General features: G+C 55.2%; 1 protein-coding gene across 1 annotated transcript; it reads left to right on the top strand.

The window, feature by feature from the left end:
• Positions 1-1,595: 1,595 nt before the first annotated feature.
• LOC144952834 (uncharacterized) lies at positions 1,596-18,388 on the top strand. Its single transcript, XM_078883302.1, has 6 exons — positions 1,596-2,429; positions 12,003-13,611; positions 17,196-17,330; positions 17,452-17,727; positions 17,817-18,108; positions 18,155-18,388. The coding sequence occupies exons 2-6, from the start codon at positions 12,032-12,034 to the stop codon at positions 18,386-18,388; spliced, it is 2,517 nt and encodes an 838-aa protein (XP_078739428.1). The 5' UTR covers positions 1,596-2,429; positions 12,003-12,031.
• Positions 18,389-19,072: the final 684 nt, after the last annotated feature.

Raw genomic sequence — 19,072 nt, 5'->3', positions numbered from 1 at the left:
GTGAGCGTCGTTCCTCCTCCCTCCGTTGTTGTTGGAGGGTGACTGCCTCCAACTGCCCAGTAGCGTCCTTCACGAGCCTCCTCCACTGAGGTCGATCTTGACACCGCTGGTACCAGTCATCGGCAAGTCCACTCAGCTCCACGTCCTCCTGTACCACATCACTCCATCTCTTCTCTAGCCCGTGCCGCGCCCGTTTAGCCCCCTCGATCCGGCCGAACAAAAGCTGTTTAGGCATGCGGTGTCTGGGCATGCGGGCTACATGACCCAGTCAACGCAGCCTTGCCTGCCGGAGGAACTGACCGACGGGACCCTGCCCAGATCCTTCAAGGATCTGTGAGCTCCTCACACAATCCAGCCTGGCCAAACCGTCACTTCGTGAGCACTACGCACGCTCGAACACATACACACAGAGATTCAAAATATCATAGACATGCTCGATGCATGCTGGGACATGAAGGGTGTACAGCCGGTGCATCTACCAATCATCGGAGCCAACCCACGGCACCTGCTGGGGCTGTCAGCAGCGAGCCTTCGACGCTTCACGCGGCCTCAACGTGCACCTGGCCTGGCACAGGCGCCATGGTGACATCACCGTCACTTCGTGAGCACTGAGCTCGTGACGCGGCTATTGGCTAATTAGTGGAGGGGGTGAGAGGGGGGGGGATCGGGGGTATTTGTGGGGGAAGTTATCTCAGTCAGTGGACCCGTGGCACCTGCTGGGTCTGCCCCGTGGCCTCCTGCCGGCGGGCGTTCGACACTTCACGTGGCCTCAACGTGCACCTAGCCTGGCACGAGCGCAGTGGTGACGTCACAGACGCTTAGTGGCGAATGGCGGTTGTGTAGAGGGGGGGGGGGAGTACTTGCGTGGCGCTGCACACGGCCCTACTCTCTCTCTCGCCCCTCCCCCCCCTCCACTCTAGACCCCGCCCCTGGTCAGCTACCGGCCAATAAGCAGAGGGTATTGGGGATTAGAGGGGGGGGGGCGTTGTCCAGTGGTGCTGCACACGGCCCTACTCTCCCCCCCTACTCTCCCCCCCTTGCCCCTCCCCCCTCGACTCCAGACCCCGCCCCCCACTCAGCCATCGACCAATTAGCGGAGGAGATTGAGGGGGTGGGGAGGGGGTGTTGTGTGGGAGAGGGGGACATCGCGCGAGGCGCTGCACGCGGCCCTACTCTGCCTGGCCCCTCCCACTCTACTCCAGGCCCCGCCCCCTTGCTCAGCCATCCACCAATGAGAAGAGGGATATTGGGGGTGGGAGGGGGGGAGTGTGGGGGAGGGGTGCGTACAGCCCCGAGGCGCTGCACACGGCCCTACTCTCCCTGGCCCCTCCCACTTTACTCCAGACTCCGCCCCCCTGCTCAGCCACCCACCAATGAGAAGAGGGATATTGGGGGTGGGAGGGGGGGGGTGTGGGGGAGGGGCACTTATAGCCCCGAGGCGCTGCACACGGCCCTACTCCCTCTCGCCCCTCCCACTCTACTTCAGGCTCCGCCCCCCTGCTCAGCCACCGACCAATGAGCGAGCGCGAGAGGCGTGGCCCCGGGAATTTTGGCGGGAGTGGAGGGGCAGGGGTCACGGCCAGTTTCCGTTTCCGGGGTCACTAGGCCCAGGCTTGAGGCCTTTCTGACGGGCTGCTGCCATCTTAAGAACAAAGATTTTTTTTACTTTTCAAATTCAAATTAACTTTTCCCTTTTTTACTGTAAACAATTTTCACCTCAGGTGTATTTATTGTTGGTATTTTTATTTTATTTATTAAGCTGTTGTTGTAGTCGTGCTATTATCGTTACCATCACTACTACCACGCGCGTCTAACATCCACACGACAACCACCACCATCACCACCTTCGTCACCACCACCACCACCCTCACCACCTTCCTCACCACCACCACCCTCACCACCTTCCTCACCACCACCACCCTCACCACCTTCCTCACCACCACCACCCTCACCACCATCCACACCACCACCCTCACCACCTTCCTCACCACCACCACCACCCTCACCACCACCCTCACCACCATCCACACCACCACCCTCACCACCACCACCCTCACCACCACCCTCACCACCATCCACACCACCACCCTCACCACCACCACCCTCACCACCACCCTCACCACCATCCACACCACAACCCTCACCACCACCCTCACCACCACCCTCACCACCACCCTCACCACCCACACTACCACCCTCACCACCACCCTCACCACCACCCTCACCACCACCACCCTCACCACCCACACTACCACCCTCACCACCACCACCCTCACCACCCACACTACCACCCTCACCACCACCCTCACCACCACCCTCACCACCACCCTCACCACCACCCTCACCACCACCCTCACCACCACCCTCACCACCCTCACCACCTCGCTACCACTCTCACGTCGCTGATGGTGAAGGACAACAATCGAATGGTGAGTAGTCTGTGGGTCTCTGTGTGAGTCTATGGGTCTCTGTGGTGAGGAGTCTGTGGGTCTCTGTGTGAGTCTATGAGTCTCTGTGGTGAGTAGTCTGTGGGTCTCTGTGTGAGTCTATGAGTCTCTGTGGTGAGTAGTCTGTGGGTCTCTGTGTGAGTCTATGAGTCTCTGTGGTGAGTAGTCTGTGGGTCTCTGTGTGAGTCTATGAGTCTCTGTGGTGAGGAGTCTGTGGGTCTCTGTGTGAGTCTATGGGTCTCTGTGGTGAGGAGTCTGTGGGTCTCTGTGTGAGTCTATGGGTCTCTGTGGTGAGGAGTCTGTGGGTCTCTGTGTGAGTCTATGAGTCTCTGTGGTGAGGAGTCTGTGGGTCTCTGTGTGAGTCTATGGGTCTCTGTGGTGAGGAGTCTGTGGGTCTCTGTGTGAGTCTATGAGTCTCTGTGGTGAGTAATCTGTGGGTCTCTGTGTGAGTCTATGAGTCTCTGTGGTGAGGAGTCTGTGGGTCTCTGTGTGAGTCTATGGGTCTCTGTGGTGAGGAGTCTGTGGGTCTCTGTGTGAGTCTATGAGTCTCTGTGGTGAGTAGTCTGTGGGTCTCTGTGTGAGTCTATGAGTCTCTGTGGTAAGTAGTCTGTGGGTCTCTGTGTGAGTCTATGAGTCTCTGTGGTGAGTAGTCTGTGGGTCTCTGTGTGAGTCTATGAGTCTCTGTGGTGAGGAGTCTGTGGGTCTCTGTGTGAGTCTATGGGTCTCTGTGGTGAGGAGTCTGTGGGTCTCTGTGTGAGTCTATGGGTCTCTGTGGTGAGGAGTCTGTGGGTCTCTGTGTGAGTCTATGAGTCTCTGTGGTGAGGAGTCTGTGGGTCTCTGTGTGAGTCTATGGGTCTCTGTGGTGAGGAGTCTGTGGGTCTCTGTGTGAGTCTATGAGTCTCTGTGGTGAGTAATCTGTGGGTCTCTGTGTGAGTCTATGAGTCTCTGTGGTGAGGAGTCTGTGGGTCTCTATGTGAGTCTATGAGTCTGTGGTGAGTAGTCTGTGGGTCTCTCTGAGTCTATGAATCTGTGGTGAGTAGTCTGTGGGTCTCTACGTGAGTCTATGAGTCTCTGTGGTGAGTAATCTGTGGGTCTCTATGTGAGTCTATGAGTCTCTGTGGTGAGGAGTCTGTGGGTCTCTATGTGAGTCTACGGGTCTCTGTGGTGAGTAATCTGTGGGTCTCTATGTGAGTCTATGGGTCTCTGTGGTGAGTAGTCTGTGGGTCTCTATGTGAGTCTATGAGTCTCTGTGGTGAGTAATCTGTGGGTCTCTATGTGAGTCTATGGGTCTCTATGGTGAGTAGTCTGTGGGTCTCTATGTGAGTCTATGAGTCTCTGTGGTGAGTAATCTGTGGGTCTCTATGTGAGTCTATGGGTCTCTGTGTGAGTAGTCTGTGGGTCTCTATGTGAGTCTATGGGTCTCTGTGTGAGTAATCTGTGGGTCTCTATGTGAGTCTATGGGTCTCTGTGGTGAGTAATCTGTGGGTCTCTATGTGAGTCTATGGGTCTCTGTGGTGAGTAGTCTGTGGGTCTCTATGTGAGTCTATGAGTCTCTGTGGTGAGTAATCTGTGGGTCTCTATGTGAGTCTATGGGTCTCTGTGTGAGTAGTCTGTGGGTTTCTATGTGAGTCTATGGGTCTCTGTGGTGAGTAGTCTGTGGGTCTCTATGTGAGTCTATGGGTCTCTATGGTGAGTAGTCTGTGGGTCTCTATGTGAGTCTATGGGTCTCTGTGGTGAGGAGTCTGTGGGTCTCTATGTGAGTCTATGAGTCTCTGTGGTGAGTAGTCTGTAGGTCTCTGTGAGTCTATGGGTCTCTGTGGTGAGTAGTCTGTAGGTCTCTATGTGAGTCTATGGGTCTCTGTGGTGAGTAGTCTGTGGGTCTCTATGTGAGTCTATGGGTCTCTGTGGTGAGTAGTCTGTAGGTCTCTATGTGAGTCTCTGGGTCTCTGTGTGAGTAGTCTGTGGGTCTCTATGTGAGTCTACGGGTCTCTGTGTGAGTCTACGGGTCTCTGTGGTGAGTAGTCTGTGGGTCTCTATGTGAGTCTATGGGTCTCTGTGGTGAGTAGTCTGTAGGTCTCTGTGAGTCTATGGGTCTCTGTTTGAGTAGTCTGTAGGTCTCTATGTGAGTCTATGGGTCTCTGTGGTGAGGAGTCTGTGGGTCTCTATGTGAGTCTATGAGTCTGTGGTGAGTAGTCTGTGGGTCTCTCTGAGTCTATGAATCTGTGGTGAGTAGTCTGTGGGTCTCTACGTGAGTCTATGAGTCTCTGTGGTGAGTAATCTGTGGGTCTCTATGTGAGTCTATGGGTCTCTGTGTGAGTAGTCTGTGGGTTTCTATGTGAGTCTATGGGTCTCTGTGGTGAGGAGTCTGTGGGTTTCTATGTGAGTCTATGGGTCTATGTGGTGAGTAGTCTGTAGGTCTCTATGTGAGTCTATGGGTCTCTGTGGTGAGGAGTCTGTGGGTCTCTATGTGAGTTTATGGGTCTCTGTGTGAGTAGTCTGTGGGTCTCTATGTGAGTCTACGGGTCTCTATGTGAGTCTACGGGTCTCTGTGGTGAGTAGTATGTGGGTCTCTATGTGAGTCTATGGGTCTTTGTTTGAGTAGTCTGTAGGTCTCTGTGAGGCTATGAGTCTGGTGAGTAGTCTGTGGGTCTCTATGTGAGTCTATGAGTCTCTGTGGTGAGTAGTCTGTAGGTCTCTGTGAGTCTATGGGTCTCTGTTTGAGTAGTCTGTAGGTCTCTATGTGAGTCTATGGGTCTCTGTGGTGAGTAGTCTGTAGGTCTCTATGTGAGTCTATGGGTCTCTGTGGTGAGTAGTCTGTGGGTCTCTATGTGAGTCTATGGGTCTCTGTGGTGAGTAGTCTGTAGGTCTCTATGTGAGTCTCTGGGTCTCTGTGTGAGTAGTCTGTGGGTCTCTATGTGAGTCTACGGGTCTCTGTGGTGAGTAGTCTGTGGGTCTCTATGTGAGTATATGGGTCTCTGTGGTGAGGAGTCTGTGGGTCTCTATGTGAGTCTATGGGTCTCTGTGGTGAGGAGTCTGTGGGTCTCTATGTGAGTCTATGAGTCTCTGTGGTGAGTAGTCTGTAGGTCTCTGTGAGTCTATGGGTCTCTGTGGTGAGTAGTCTGTAGGTCTCTATGTGAGTCTATGGGTCTCTGTGGTGAGTAGTCTGTGGGTCTCTATGTGAGTCTATGGGTCTCTGTGGTGAGTAGTCTGTAGGTCTCTATGTGAGTCTCTGGGTCTCTGTGTGAGTAGTCTGTGGGTCTCTATGTGAGTCTACGGGTCTCTGTGTGAGTCTACGGGTCTCTGTGGTGAGTAGTCTGTGGGTCTCTATGTGAGTATATGGGTCTCTGTGGTGAGTAGTCTGTGGGTCTCTATGTGAGTCTATGGGTCTCTGTGGTGAGTAGTCTGTAGGTCTCTGTGAGTCTATGGGTCTCTGTTTGAGTAGTCTGTAGGTCTCTATGTGAGTCTATGGGTCTCTGTGGTGAGGAGTCTGTGGGTCTCTATGTGAGTCTATGAGTCTGTGGTGAGTAGTCTGTAGGTCTCTATGTGAGTCTATGGGTCTCTGTGGTGAGTAGTCTGTGGGTCTCTATGTGAGTCTATGGGTCTCTGTGGTGAGTAGTCTGTAGGTCTCTATGTGAGTCTCTGGGTCTCTGTGTGAGTAGTCTGTGGGTCTCTATGTGAGTCTACGGGTCTCTGTGTGAGTCTACGGGTCTCTGTGGTGAGTAGTCTGTGGGTCTCTATGTGAGTCTATGGGTCTCTGTGGTGAGTAGTCTGTAGGTCTCTGTGAGTCTATGGGTCTCTGTTTGAGTAGTCTGTAGGTCTCTATGTGAGTCTATGGGTCTCTGTGGTGAGGAGTCTGTGGGTCTTTATGTGAGTCTATGAGTCTGTGGTGAGTAGTCTGTGGGTCTCTCTGAGTCTATGAATCTGTGGTGAGTAGTCTGTGGGTCTCTACGTGAGTCTATGAGTCTCTGTGGTGAGTAATCTGTGGGTCTCTATGTGAGTCTATGGGTCTCTGTGGTGAGGAGTCTGTGGGTCTCTATGTGAGTTTATGGGTCTCTGTGTGAGTAGTCTGTGGGTCTCTATGTGAGTCTACGGGTCTCTATGTGAGTCTACGGGTCTCTGTGGTGAGTAGTATGTGGGTCTCTATGTGAGTCTATGGGTCTCTGTTTGAGTAGTCTGTAGGTCTCTGTGAGGCTATGAGTCTGGTGAGTAGTCTGTGGGTCTCTATGTGAGTCTATGAGTCTCTGTGGTGAGTAGTCTGTAGGTCTCTGTGAGTCTATGGGTCTCTGTTTGAGTAGTCTGTAGGTCTCTATGTGAGTCTATGGGTCTCTGTGGTGAGTAGTCTGTAGGTCTCTATGTGAGTCTATGGGTCTCTGTGGTGAGTAGTCTGTGGGTCTCTATGTGAGTCTATGGGTCTCTGTGGTGAGTAGTCTGTAGGTCTCTATGTGAGTCTCTGGGTCTCTGTGTGAGTAGTCTGTGGGTCTCTATGTGAGTCTACGGGTCTCTGTGGTGAGTAGTCTGTGGGTCTCTATGTGAGTATATGGGTCTCTGTGGTGAGGAGTCTGTGGGTCTCTATGTGAGTCTATGGGTCTCTGTGGTGAGGAGTCTGTGGGTCTCTATGTGAGTCTATGAGTCTCTGTGGTGAGTAGTCTGTAGGTCTCTGTGAGTCTATGGGTCTCTGTGGTGAGTAGTCTGTAGGTCTCTATGTGAGTCTATGGGTCTCTGTGGTGAGTAGTCTGTGGGTCTCTATGTGAGTCTATGGGTCTCTGTGGTGAGTAGTCTGTAGGTCTCTATGTGAGTCTCTGGGTCTCTGTGTGAGTAGTCTGTGGGTCTCTATGTGAGTCTACGGGTCTCTGTGTGAGTCTACGGGTCTCTGTGGTGAGTAGTCTGTGGGTCTCTATGTGAGTATATGGGTCTCTGTGGTGAGTAGTCTGTGGGTCTCTATGTGAGTCTATGGGTCTCTGTGGTGAGTAGTCTGTAGGTCTCTGTGAGTCTATGGGTCTCTGTTTGAGTAGTCTGTAGGTCTCTATGTGAGTCTATGGGTCTCTGTGGTGAGGAGTCTGTGGGTCTCTATGTGAGTCTATGAGTCTGTGGTGAGTAGTCTGTGGGTCTCTCTGAGTCTATGAATCTGTGGTGAGTAGTCTGTGGGTCTCTGTGTGAGTCTATGGGTCTCTGTGGTGAGTAATCTGTGGGTCTCTATGTGAGTCTATGGGTCTCTGTGGTGAGTAGTCTGTGGGTCTCTATGTGAGTCTATGAGTCTCTGTGGTGAGTAATCTGTGGGTCTCTATGTGAGTCTATGGGTCTCTATGGTGAGTAGTCTGTGGGTCTCTATGTGAGTCTATGAGTCTCTGTGGTGAGTAATCTGTGGGTCTCTATGTGAGTCTATGGGTCTCTGTGTGAGTAGTCTGTGGGTTTCTATGTGAGTCTATGGGTCTCTGTGGTGAGTAGTCTGTGGGTCTCTATGTGAGTCTATGGGTCTCTATGGTGAGTAGTCTGTGGGTCTCTATGTGAGTCTATGAGTCTCTGTGGTGAGTAATCTGTGGGTCTCTATGTGAGTCTATGGGTCTCTGTGTGAGTAGTCTGTGGGTTTCTATGTGAGTCTATGGGTCTCTGTGGTGAGGAGTCTGTGGGTTTCTATGTGAGTCTATGGGTCTATGTGGTGAGTAGTCTGTAGGTCTCTATGTGAGTCTATGGGTCTCTGTGGTGAGGAGTCTGTGGGTCTCTATGTGAGTTTATGGGTCTCTGTGTGAGTAGTCTGTGGGTCTCTATGTGAGTCTACGGGTCTCTATGTGAGTCTACGGGTCTCTGTGGTGAGTAGTATGTGGGTCTCTATGTGAGTCTATGGGTCTCTGTTTGAGTAGTCTGTAGGTCTCTGTGAGGCTATGAGTCTGGTGAGTAGTCTGTGGGTCTCTATGTGAGTCTATGAGTCTCTGTGGTGAGTAGTCTGTAGGTCTCTGTGAGTCTATGGGTCTCTGTTTGAGTAGTCTGTAGGTCTCTATGTGAGTCTATGGGTCTCTGTGGTGAGTAGTCTGTAGGTCTCTATGTGAGTCTATGGGTCTCTGTGGTGAGTAGTCTGTGGGTCTCTATGTGAGTCTATGGGTCTCTGTGGTGAGTAGTCTGTAGGTCTCTATGTGAGTCTCTGGGTCTCTGTGTGAGTAGTCTGTGGGTCTCTATGTGAGTCTACGGGTCTCTGTTTGAGTCTACGGGTCTCTGTGGTGAGTAGTCTGTGGGTCTCTATGTGAGTATATGGGTCTCTGTGGTGAGTAGTCTGTGGGTCTCTATGTGAGTCTATGGGTCTCTGTGGTGAGTAGTCTGTAGGTCTCTATGTGAGTCTATGGGTCTCTGTGGTGAGTAGTCTGTGGGTCTCTATGTGAGTCTATGGGTCTCTGTGGTGAGTAGTCTGTAGGTCTCTATGTGAGTCTATGGGTCTCTGTGGTGAGTAGTCTGTGGGTCTCTATGTGAGTCTATGGGTCTCTGTGGTGAGTAGTCTGTGGGTCTCTATGTGAGTCTATGGGTCTCTGTGGTGAGTAGTCTGTGGGTCTCTATGTGAGTATATGGGTCTCTGTGGTGAGTAGTCTGTGGGTCTCTATGTGAGTCTATGGGTCTCTGTGGTGAGTAGTCTGTAGGTCTTTATGTGAGTCTATGGGTCTCTGTGTGAGTAGTCTGTGGGTCTCTATGTGAGTCTACGGGTCTCTGTGTGAGTCTACGGGTCTCTGTGGTGAGTAGTCTGTGGGTCTCTATGTGAGTATATGGGTCTCTGTGGTGAGTAGTCTGTGGGTCTCTATGTGAGTCTATGGGTCTCTGTGGTGAGTAGTCTGTAGGTCTCTATGTGAGTCTATGGGTCTCTGTGGTGAGTAGTCTGTGGGTCTCTATGTGAGTCTATGGGTCTCTGTGGTGAGTAGTCTGTAGGTCTCTATGTGAGTCTATGGGTCTCTGTGGTGAGTAGTCTGTGGGTTTCTATGTGAGTCTATGGGTCTCTGTGGTGAGTAGTCTGTAGGTCTCTATGTGAGTCTGGGTCTCTGTGTGAGTAGTCTGTGGGTCTCTATGTGAGTCTATGGGTCTTTGTGTGAGTAGTCTGTAGGTCTCTATGTGAGTCTATGGGTCTCTGTGGTGAGTAGTCTGTGGGTCTCTATGTGAGTCTATGGGTCTCTGTGTGAGTAGTCTGTGGGTCTCTATGTGAGTCTATGGGTCTCTGTGGTGAGTAGTCTGTAGGTCTCTATGTGAGTCTCTGGGTCTCTGTGTGAGTAGTCTGTGGGTCTCTATGTGAGTCTATGGGTCTCTGTGGTGAGTAGTCTGTGGGTCTCTATGTGAGTCTATGGGTCTCTGTGGTGAGTAGTCTGTAGGTCTCTATGTGAGTCTATGGGTCTCTGTGGTGAGTAGTCTGTGGGTCTCTATGTGAGTCTATGGGTCTCTGTGGTGAGTAGTCTGTAGGTCTCTATGTGAGTCTGGGTCTCTGTGTGAGTAGTCTGTGGGTCTCTATGTGAGTCTATGGGTCTCTGTGTGAGTAGTCTGTAGGTCTCTATGTGAGTCTCTGGGTCTCTGTGTGAGTAGTCTGTGGGTCTCTATGTGAGTCTCTGGGTCTCTGTGTGAGTAGTCTGTGGGTCTCTATGTGAGTCTATGGGTCTCTGTGGTGAGTAGTCTGTAGGTCTCTATGTGAGTCTCTGGGTCTCTGTGTGAGTAGTCTGTGGGTCTCTATGTGAGTCTCTGGGTCTCTGTGTGAGTAGTCTGTGGGTCTCTATGTGAGTCTATGGGTCTTTGTGTGAGTTGTCTCTGAGTCTGCCGTGTGATAAGTGTTGAGTATAAGAATCGGTTTTTCCACATATACTTGTGGTGAACATGCAGAAAACATGTTTCTGTTGGGTGTTTTAACATCTTAACACAGCTGTTTTATGGCCGTAAAGTGTAAAACATACTCTTACATTTTGATACTGAGATTATGATGCTCTGTGTGAGTCTATGGGTCTCTGTGTGAGTCTATGACGCTCTGTGTGAGTCTGAGTTTCTGTGTGAATCTATGGGTCTCTGTGTAAGTCTATGGGTCTCAGTGTGAGTCTATGGGTCTATGTGTGAGTAGTCTATGGGTCTGTGTGTGAGTCTATGGGTCTATATGTGAGTCTATGACGCTGTGTGAGTCTATGGGACGCTGTGTGAGTCTATGGGTCTCTGTGTGAATCTATGGGTCTATGTGTAAGTCTATGGGTCTCAGTGTGAGTCTATGTGTGAGTCTATGGGTCTCTGTGTGAGTCTATGGGTCTCTGTGTGAGTCTGTGTGTGTTGAACTTCTTTTGCACCGACCTCAAGCCAGCTGTGCAGATCCGTGATATGGAGTGAGGAGGATGGTGGTGGTGGCGGTGGTGGCGGCAGTGTGGTTTGGTTATCTGATCCGGTCCAGGGCGAACACCTGTTGCCAGCGGTGTGTAGCAGTCAACATCGCCACCGGGGAGACAAAGGCCACTCACCCCCCCTCCCCTCGTGTGCCGTTTCGGCCTTCATAGGATGCTACTGACTCACAACACTTGCCCCAAATGTCGGCAGTTGCAGAGAATGCTTGCCAACAAGGAGACTCGATTGATTTTGATAACGTTGAAGTGTTGTGTAAAACTAATGATTTACTCGCCTTTTGCCCGTCCAAGTAAACTTGAAACTTGCAAGCGAAAAGCAGACCAGGACGTGATATTAATCGCATCAATTTGTGTGCAATGTGTAAGGCCGCGTTGACACAGACCTATGTCATGTCAAGGTTATAATCCCTTGTTCATTACGACGTCCTTTTTACTTCGATGTCTCAACAGCGTCACGGAGACCGCGTGACGTGAGGGCTTCTGCCTTTGTAGTGAGGGCTGTGAGTTGACGCCGAGGAGGGGGGAGGAGTAGGCGCCTCGGCCCCCCCCCCATGTGGAGTGACGTCACGGCTTATAATGATTATTAATGAGGGGGGCTGGTCGATGTGGAGTGACGTCACCTGCTCATGATTGTTAATGAGGGGGGCTGGTTACGTCGCGAGCGTTGCACACAGACATTCTTGGCTTATAATGGTAGGTAATAATAATGGGGGGGGAGGGTGTCCATTTGGAGGACGTCACCTGCTCATGAATATTAATGAGGGGGGCTGGTCGATGTGGAGTGACGTCGCGAGCTTCGAGGCCAGAGATTTCCTGGGTGATTATCGTCGGTATTACCGGCAAACATTAATTCGAGAATCCATTGAGACTGAGAGAAGTGAGCTCGTGGGGCAGGTTCATGTGACGCTCCGGTGTGGGGTGATCTGTCTCTCGGGGGGGGGGGGGGGGGTGGCGCACGGCGGAAGTCGCCCAAATGGGGCCACTCATCCCCCCGGGAGAGATCCACCACCACCCCCCTCTGGGAGTGTAGGCCACCGCAAGAGCAGCAGTCTCTCTCGATGCTTTAGCTGAACCACAGCGACAGTCATGGCGCATGCCAGCGGTCGCCCGTGAAGTTCCCCGTAGTGTACAAGTTGCCCCCCGCCGGTGAGCGTGTGGGGGAAGCCTCGCCTGGTTTGGGGCGTGCGCTGAAACTCGGCCGCGTTGTGCGCCGCAGGTTGACGTCGCGGTCGGATCCGGGCGCCAATGAGGACCAACCGCAAGGGCTCCAGGAGGACCATCAACGAGTTTTGCTACCAGCGGAGGAAGATCTGCATGAAGAAATCGTGGCCGCACCCCGCGGAGGCGACGCTGGCGGAGCGGGAGCCCATGACCGGCGGGTTGCCGCACGTGCGGCTGGAGCGCGTGCCGGTGCTGGAGCGCGCCGCCAGTGCCGGTGCCCTCTCGCCCGAGAGCTTCCGCGCGTTTGTGACCGAGGAGGGCTGGCGCTGCGACGAAGGACGGTCGCGGGAGCCGGCGTCGACGACCCCCCGCCGCTCGTTTCGGCAGGCGGGGGGCCAGGCGCCGGAGAGAATCTTGGACGACCCCGAGGAGCTGTGCCGCAGCTGGCTGCCGAAGGGCGCCGCGTCCGAGAAAGACGCCGCGGCCCCGGCAGCCGCGAGGCCGCCGCCGAGGGCGGACGCCGCGCCGAGGGCGACCCCTCCGGACGCGGGTCGACGGCCCCGGCCGGCGCAGGAGGCCCTCGCCGTCGGCGAGAGAGGCGGCGGCGCGGCGCCGCCGACCGCGGCCAAGGTCGGCGCTCGTGGCCAGGGCGGCGGCAATGCCGACGAGCGCGGCGCTAAGGCGGCGGCGGCGGCCGCCCCGATACCAGCCGGCGCTCCTCCTGCGCAGGCCGTCCTCGCCCCGCCCCCGGTCCGAGCGGAGGCGGAGAACCCCTTCACCGTGAAGGTGCGGCAAGCGCCCGACCCGGCGCTGCAGGAGAGCGTGGCGGTGCCGTTCCGCTACTCGACCTACGACCCCGTGCTGGACGTCAACCCGCGGCTGATGCGGGCGTTCGACGCCTTCCCGTACCCGACGCGGGACCGCGCCCTGCGCCTGGCGAGGCGCGTCCGCGTCACCGCGGAGAACTTGCAGGCGTGGTTCGAGGCCCAGCGCCTCAAGCACGGCATCAGCTGGACCCCGGACGAGGTGCTGGAGGCCCGGCTGCGGCTGCGCAGCAGCGACACCGTCGACAGTGACGACGACGGGGTGGAGGCGGAAGAGGGCGGCTCGGGGTGGCCCAGCGGCTTCAGCGCGGGCGCGAGGACCGCGGCGCCGCCGCCGCCGGCGACGGCGAGAGGCAACAACGGCAGAAGCAACGCCGGCGGCCACGGCCAACACGACGACGGCGTTCAGGGCGGTCACGCGCGACCTTGGCGGCCCGCGGAGCCGACTGCGAGGCACGCTTCCGGGGCGGCCAACGGCGACGGCGGCGGCGACAGCAGCGACAGCAGCGGGGACGTCTCGTGCGCGCCAACGCGCGGCCAGGTGCCGGAGCGCGGCGAGGTGCTGGAGCCTGGCGAGATTGTGGACCTCAGCGAGGTGGTGCAGCGTGGCGACGTGCCGGAGACGCGGGACGCCTCGCTGCCCACGCACATCCACATGGCGCTGTGGGCGAGCTTCCACGAGTCGCCCTTCCCGTCGGCCGACAAGCAGGAGCGCCTGTGCTCGGAGACGGGGCTGACGCTCAAAACGGTGCAGCAGTGGTTCGAGATCTGGCGGTCGGCGGGCCGTCTGCCGACGACGAGCACGCAGGGAGCCAGCGGAGCGTTCACGTCGAACTGGAAGTGAGTCACCCCCTCACCCCTCACCCCCTCCCCCTTCGTGTGTGAGGTTTGATGCAGTTACGTGTGAGTGTCATTGTCCGGCAAAACAACTCCCTAACTCCTCAGTTGTGCTGGACGGTAACGCTGCAGTTAGCCACTGGTTGTTCACGTTCTGTAGATGTAGATGCCACTGGTTCTTCATGTTCTGTAGATGTAGATGTCACTGGTTCTTCACGTTCTGCAGATGTAGATGCCACTGGTTCTTCACATTCTGTAGATGTAGATGCCACTGGTTCTTCACGTTCAGTAGATGCAGATGCCACTGGTTCTTCACGTTCTGCAGATGTAGATGCCACTGGTTCTTCACGTTCAGTAGATGTAGATGTCACTGGTTCTTCATGTTCTGTAGATGTAGATGTCACTGGTTCTTCACGTTCTGCAGATGGCAAAGCCAGGAGACTGAATCCGTACCCTCGGGGTTCCTCCAGAAATGGCAAAAAGCCACTGCGAGTGGCCACGTGGAATGTTCAAACTCTTGTTGTGGTGGAGAGGCTGCCGCTCCTCTGTCAGGTGCTAGACCGGTACCGCCTGGATCTCTGTTGAATACAGGAGGTGTTCGGTGGACCCGTTTTAGCTCCAGCCATCTTGAGTGGTGGTGGGCAGTAGGGCTGAACGATTTGGGGAAAGTCTCTAATTGCGATTTTTCTGACAGATGTTGCGATTTGATTTGCGATAAAACGTTTTAAAGTCAAGCTTCAGTTCAATATTCGCTGTGTAATGGATTTCAAACATGTGATGGAGCAGTACCATGTGATACCATCAAAATATGAACTGCTCTAGATTTTCTAGTGCACGGATGAGAACTTAAACGATATGAATTGCTTCCAACGTGTATTTATTGAAATGTTTTAATTGAAATAGAACAATTTAAAGCTTTCGTGACTGCAGGGATTCATCTTCTTGGTTCTTTCGGTAAAGTCACGTAGAAGGGAAATAATAAAATAATAAAAATAAAACATAATAAAATAATTCTCACGACGCCTCGGCCACAACGCAAACAGCCGTCTTCAGGTGGAGAACAGGTCTGTCGAGAAGACAGTGTCTTCTACGTGACTTTACCGAAAGAACCAAGAAGATGAAATAGAACAATCAAACATAGTACAATTCTCAAGTTCAATCAATATAAATAAAGACGCGCAGAAAACCGCAGCCTTTGCGATTTGCTAATCGCATTGTTTCAAATTGCGATTTCGATTTGAAATCGATGAATCGTTCAGCCCGAATGGACAGTTCTGCACTCGAGGTAGGAAACTCCCAAACATCAGTGAGTGGAACAGTTGAACAAAAGAATGAAGGTGTGGGAGCGTAGCGGTAAGGTGTGGGAAGCTGTAAGTCCCAGGCTGCTCTGGGCTCTCCTCCCCATCAACAATAAGTGAGGAATGGTGGTGGTGGTGGTTGCTTACGCCCTCACCGAAGATGAACATCAGTGGAGAGGGATGCAGACTATAACTCCCTGTCCGAGGTGCTAGCTAAAGTGGCCCCTCGGATTCATACTTTTTGGTTGTTTTGTAAAATTACTGTATCATTTGTAAAATTACTGTATAAATTGTAAAATGACTTTATCAGTTGATACATTAATTTTGCTGTGACGGTTTCACCTGAAGACGGAAGCTTGTGTTGCCTCCGAAACGTCGTGATTTAATTTATTTTAATTTTTCACCGACGTGACTTTGCCGAAAAAACTAAAGAGTAAGAATCCTTGCAGTCACGAAAACTTCTAATCTGGCCCCTCGGAATAGTCATCCTATTGTGGTGACTAACATGTGAGTGGGTCATGATGCTGACACCTGGGCTAGAATGATCGCTAGCCATTCGGTAGATCAGCTCAATAACAACGGTAGGAGGCTGATAGATTTCTGTGCTGCTCATTACCAACACACTGTTCTGGCATCGGTGCATCCACAACATCATGGATGCATGCTGGGTCCAAGCAAGAATATACTACATAGCGGATGCGGGCCCATGTCCTTGACACCAGGACCTACCGTGGAGCTGATCTGCCCTCCGACCATCGACTTGTCATCTGTAAGATGCACCTGCCATGCTTCCACTCCGGTGGTGGGTGTACACCCAGGACCCCATTCAAACCCACAGTGGCCTGGTCTCTGTTTGCTGATGAAAGTTGCAAGCGAGAATTTCATCATCGCTTGCGGCTGGGGTTGGCATCGTCCCCCCCTCTCCCCTTGATGTCGAGGGTAAATGGGCGAGGTTTAGGATTGTGGCTCATGCAGCTGCAATGGCTGCTTTGGGTCTACGGTCCAGACCTCCCCAGAGACCCTGGCTGACAGAGGAGGTGTTCAAGCTGGCTGAGAAAAAGCGACAGGCCCACTCTCATCGTCTACAGCATCCCACGTCAGAGAATGAGGAGGCTTTTACCGCAGCCTTAGCTCGGAGGTTCGGAGAGCCGTGAGGCGCTGCAAGGATGGGTGGTGGTCGCGGGTTGCTGAAGAGATGGAATCCGCCTCAGTAGCCCGCAATCAGAAATCACTGTTGTGGCCGAAACGTCGTGAGAATTATTTTATTATGTTTTATTTTTATTATTTTATTACTTCCCTTCTACGTGACTTTACCGAAAGAACCAAGAAGATCAGAAATCACTTCTTAACTCCATCAATAAAAGCACCACACCTATCACCATCATTAGGGGAAAGTAAGATGATCCGTCTCCAACCCCCAGGAACAGGTTTTTCAGATTTGCTGAGCATTTTTGTGAGCTCTTGGGGGGAGGGGAAATGCCTCCGCCCAGAAAACATCGTGAGGCAAAGTGGGGGGGGGGGGGGGGGTGACCCTGCTGAGGCTGCGGTGCCTCAAATGTTGGAAGTGACTGGCTGAAGCGCCACACGTTCAGGAAGTAGTCAAGGTGATGATGATGGCGTTACGCGTTAAAAACTGTTTGGCCTACACCAGAGACGGCAGCCTTCTTCACGGCCTAGTCTCACCGCCAGTGTTCGACCAGAGAATGCCAGAAGCTATCCCACGGAATAGCCGCTCACCCCGGGCTACAAGTGCTCTGCTACGTGCATTGTGTTTGTACAATGGACAAGGCCACTGGCGATCTGCGTGCTGCGTGAACATCTTCACACCCTTGGTACCTCATTTGCCATGTGAGACTAGGCTCTAAGGAAAGCTGTCTCGGGTGTGGACCAATCAACTTCAAGGACAGTGCATACATTATCAGAGTTATGTTTTTTGTTTGCATTATGACTGCAGGTATTGTGGTCTATGCAAACAAGACTCCTCGTAAAAAAAGGTGTCAGTTTTGTTGCCAAATAAAAGGGTAAAAAAACAATTATCATCTTCACACCCACCACGACCGCCACCACGTTCTTATTTTGACGTACTTTGACACCGACGTACACGCACGGACTCCCTCGGAAACGGGAACCGGAGGGTGGGACAAACGTCACGAGGTGAGCACGGACTCGGTTGGAAAGGGGGCGAAAGGGTCGAGCGTTGTCGCCCACACGGAAACACGAAACTGTAGCCGACTTCCCCACCCCGCAACGCCCCGGTAATCAGCGGTGCCCCCGCGCTGCCGTTCGCAGGCCCAACTGGAGCAGCGAGAACAGCGCCGGGCCGACCGGCGTGCGGGCGGAGCAGGCGGCGCCGGCCACCATCGACATCGAACTCGGCGCCAGCGACGTGGGCGAGGACTCGGACAGCGACGACGACGACGGGGGGCGGGTGGTGGAGGAGGAGGAGGAGGGGGGGGAGGGGGGGCACGCGGGAGCGGGGGGGCACACGGGAGCGGGGGGGCACGCGGGAGCGGGGGGGCACGCGGGAGCGGGGGGGCTACGCCAGCGACGCCAGCGACGCCAGCGACGCCAGCGACCCCAGCTACAGGCCGGGCAACGGCAGGAAGGCGCCGGCGGCGGCGGCGGCGGCACCGGCGCAGAAGCAGTTGACGCCGCCGGGTCACGTGCCGTGCGAGCGCGACATCCTGCGGGTGAAATTCGAGGAGAACCCGTGGCCCACGGAAGATGTCGTCGCCCTGCTGTCGAACGTGCTCCGGATGACGCCCCTGCAGGTGCGCAAGTCCTTCTCCTACCGCCGGCAGCAGCAGCGCAAGAAGTTGATGTGGGCCGAGCGGCAGCAGCAGCAGCAGGAGGAGGAGGCGGGGGGGGGGGGGGCGGCGGCCGTGACAAGCGGCCGACGCGCGACGCCAGGCGCCGCCCGCCGGCGTCGACGTCGCCCGGCACGTCCAGGGGTCACTCGCCCGCCCAGGCCTCGGAGGGGCGCAAGCGCAGCCCGGCGCCGCCGGGCGACGTCGCCGCGGCGATCGCGCGCGCCCTGCCGCTCATCTCGCTCAACGAGGCCTTCCTCATGGAGCGGTCGCCCTCGGACGCGACGTTGCGGCGCCTCGTGGAGCAGACGGGCCTGGCCCCGCAGGACGTCGCCGATTTCTTCGAGCGCAAGCGCCGGCGCAGCAGCAACAGCGCCGGTGGGGGGCCCGTGGCGGCAGGCGGCCCCCCCCCCTCCTGCGGCTTCGGCGGCGGCGCTGCAGGGCGTCGCGCCCGAGTCGGGAGGACGCCCCGGCCACGCTTTGATTAAATTCTCGGACGAGGGGGCGGCCGTCGATGTCGGCGCCGGCGGTGGCGCCGGCACCAACGGCGGCGCCAGGGAGGGGGGGAGGGGCATCATGGTCGTCATCGGCAGCGTCGGCTGCGGCATCGGTGGGATCGTGAAGAGGATGGGCGGCGACGGCGGCGACGATGGCGGCGACGCCGGCGAGCACTGAACCAAACGGCTTCGCTGGTCCCCGCGCCGGCGCACGGCGCACGGCGGTGGTGGCGCAGGCGGCGTGGGCGGCGCGATGGCGGCACCCCTTGGCGGCTGTGCCGGTGGCGGTGCGTTAGCCGGCGCTGCCGGCGGTGAGAAGACTCCTGTGCCCCGCGACATGCCGACAAAGGTTCCCCGGTACCAGCGGACAATGGCACCGCTGTACCTCCTCCACCTCCTCCACCTCCTCCAGCTCACTCCTGGCCCAGTTGGCGGAGCAAGGGGAACGTGGCCGGACCGTCGGCAAGTCGGCGTTGGCACCGGCGCCACGGCACTGACCGTCGCCTGCCCAGCGGTTGATGCCTTGCCGGCGATGCGCCCTTTAATTTTTTGGAAGCTTCAACAACAACAATGTTGTGGTCATGGTCCGTTGGTGCAGGCAGGTAGCCTCCCCCCCCCCACCCTTATTAGTTTGGTGGTGGTCCGTGGTGATCGTGGTGGCGGTGGTGGTGGTCGTGGTGGTGGCGTTGGTGGTGGTGGTGGTGTTCGTGGTGGTGGTGGTCTCCACCGCTACGTTTCCTTATTCTTTATTTCCACTGAACTCTTTCGTCTTGCGGTGCCGACACGGCTCCAGCGGTGCCCCACGGCCTTCCCCATCGCCCTCCTTACTTGAGCCCCATCCCTCCCTCGCTCGCTCCCCTCC

This window comes from Lampetra fluviatilis, chromosome 70 (genome assembly GCF_964198595.1).
Source record: "Lampetra fluviatilis chromosome 70, kcLamFluv1.1, whole genome shotgun sequence".
Taxonomy (NCBI): domain Eukaryota; kingdom Metazoa; phylum Chordata; class Hyperoartia; order Petromyzontiformes; family Petromyzontidae; genus Lampetra; species Lampetra fluviatilis.
This window is presented reverse-complemented; position numbering and strand designations above follow the sequence as displayed.

Bases quoted from the DNA above. Each gene is read 5' to 3' on its own strand.
- LOC144952834 (XM_078883302.1), top strand. From the start codon at position 12,032: ATGAGGACCAACCGCAAGGGCTCCAGGAGGACCATCAACGAGTTTTGC. The intron at 13,612-17,195 runs GTGAGTCACCCC...TGCCGTTCGCAG, and splicing joins GCGTTCACGTCGAACTGGAA to GCCCAACTGGAGCAGCGAGA. The intron at 18,109-18,154 runs GCAGGCGGCCCC...GCGGCGCTGCAG, and splicing joins CCGGTGGGGGGCCCGTGGCG to GGCGTCGCGCCCGAGTCGGG.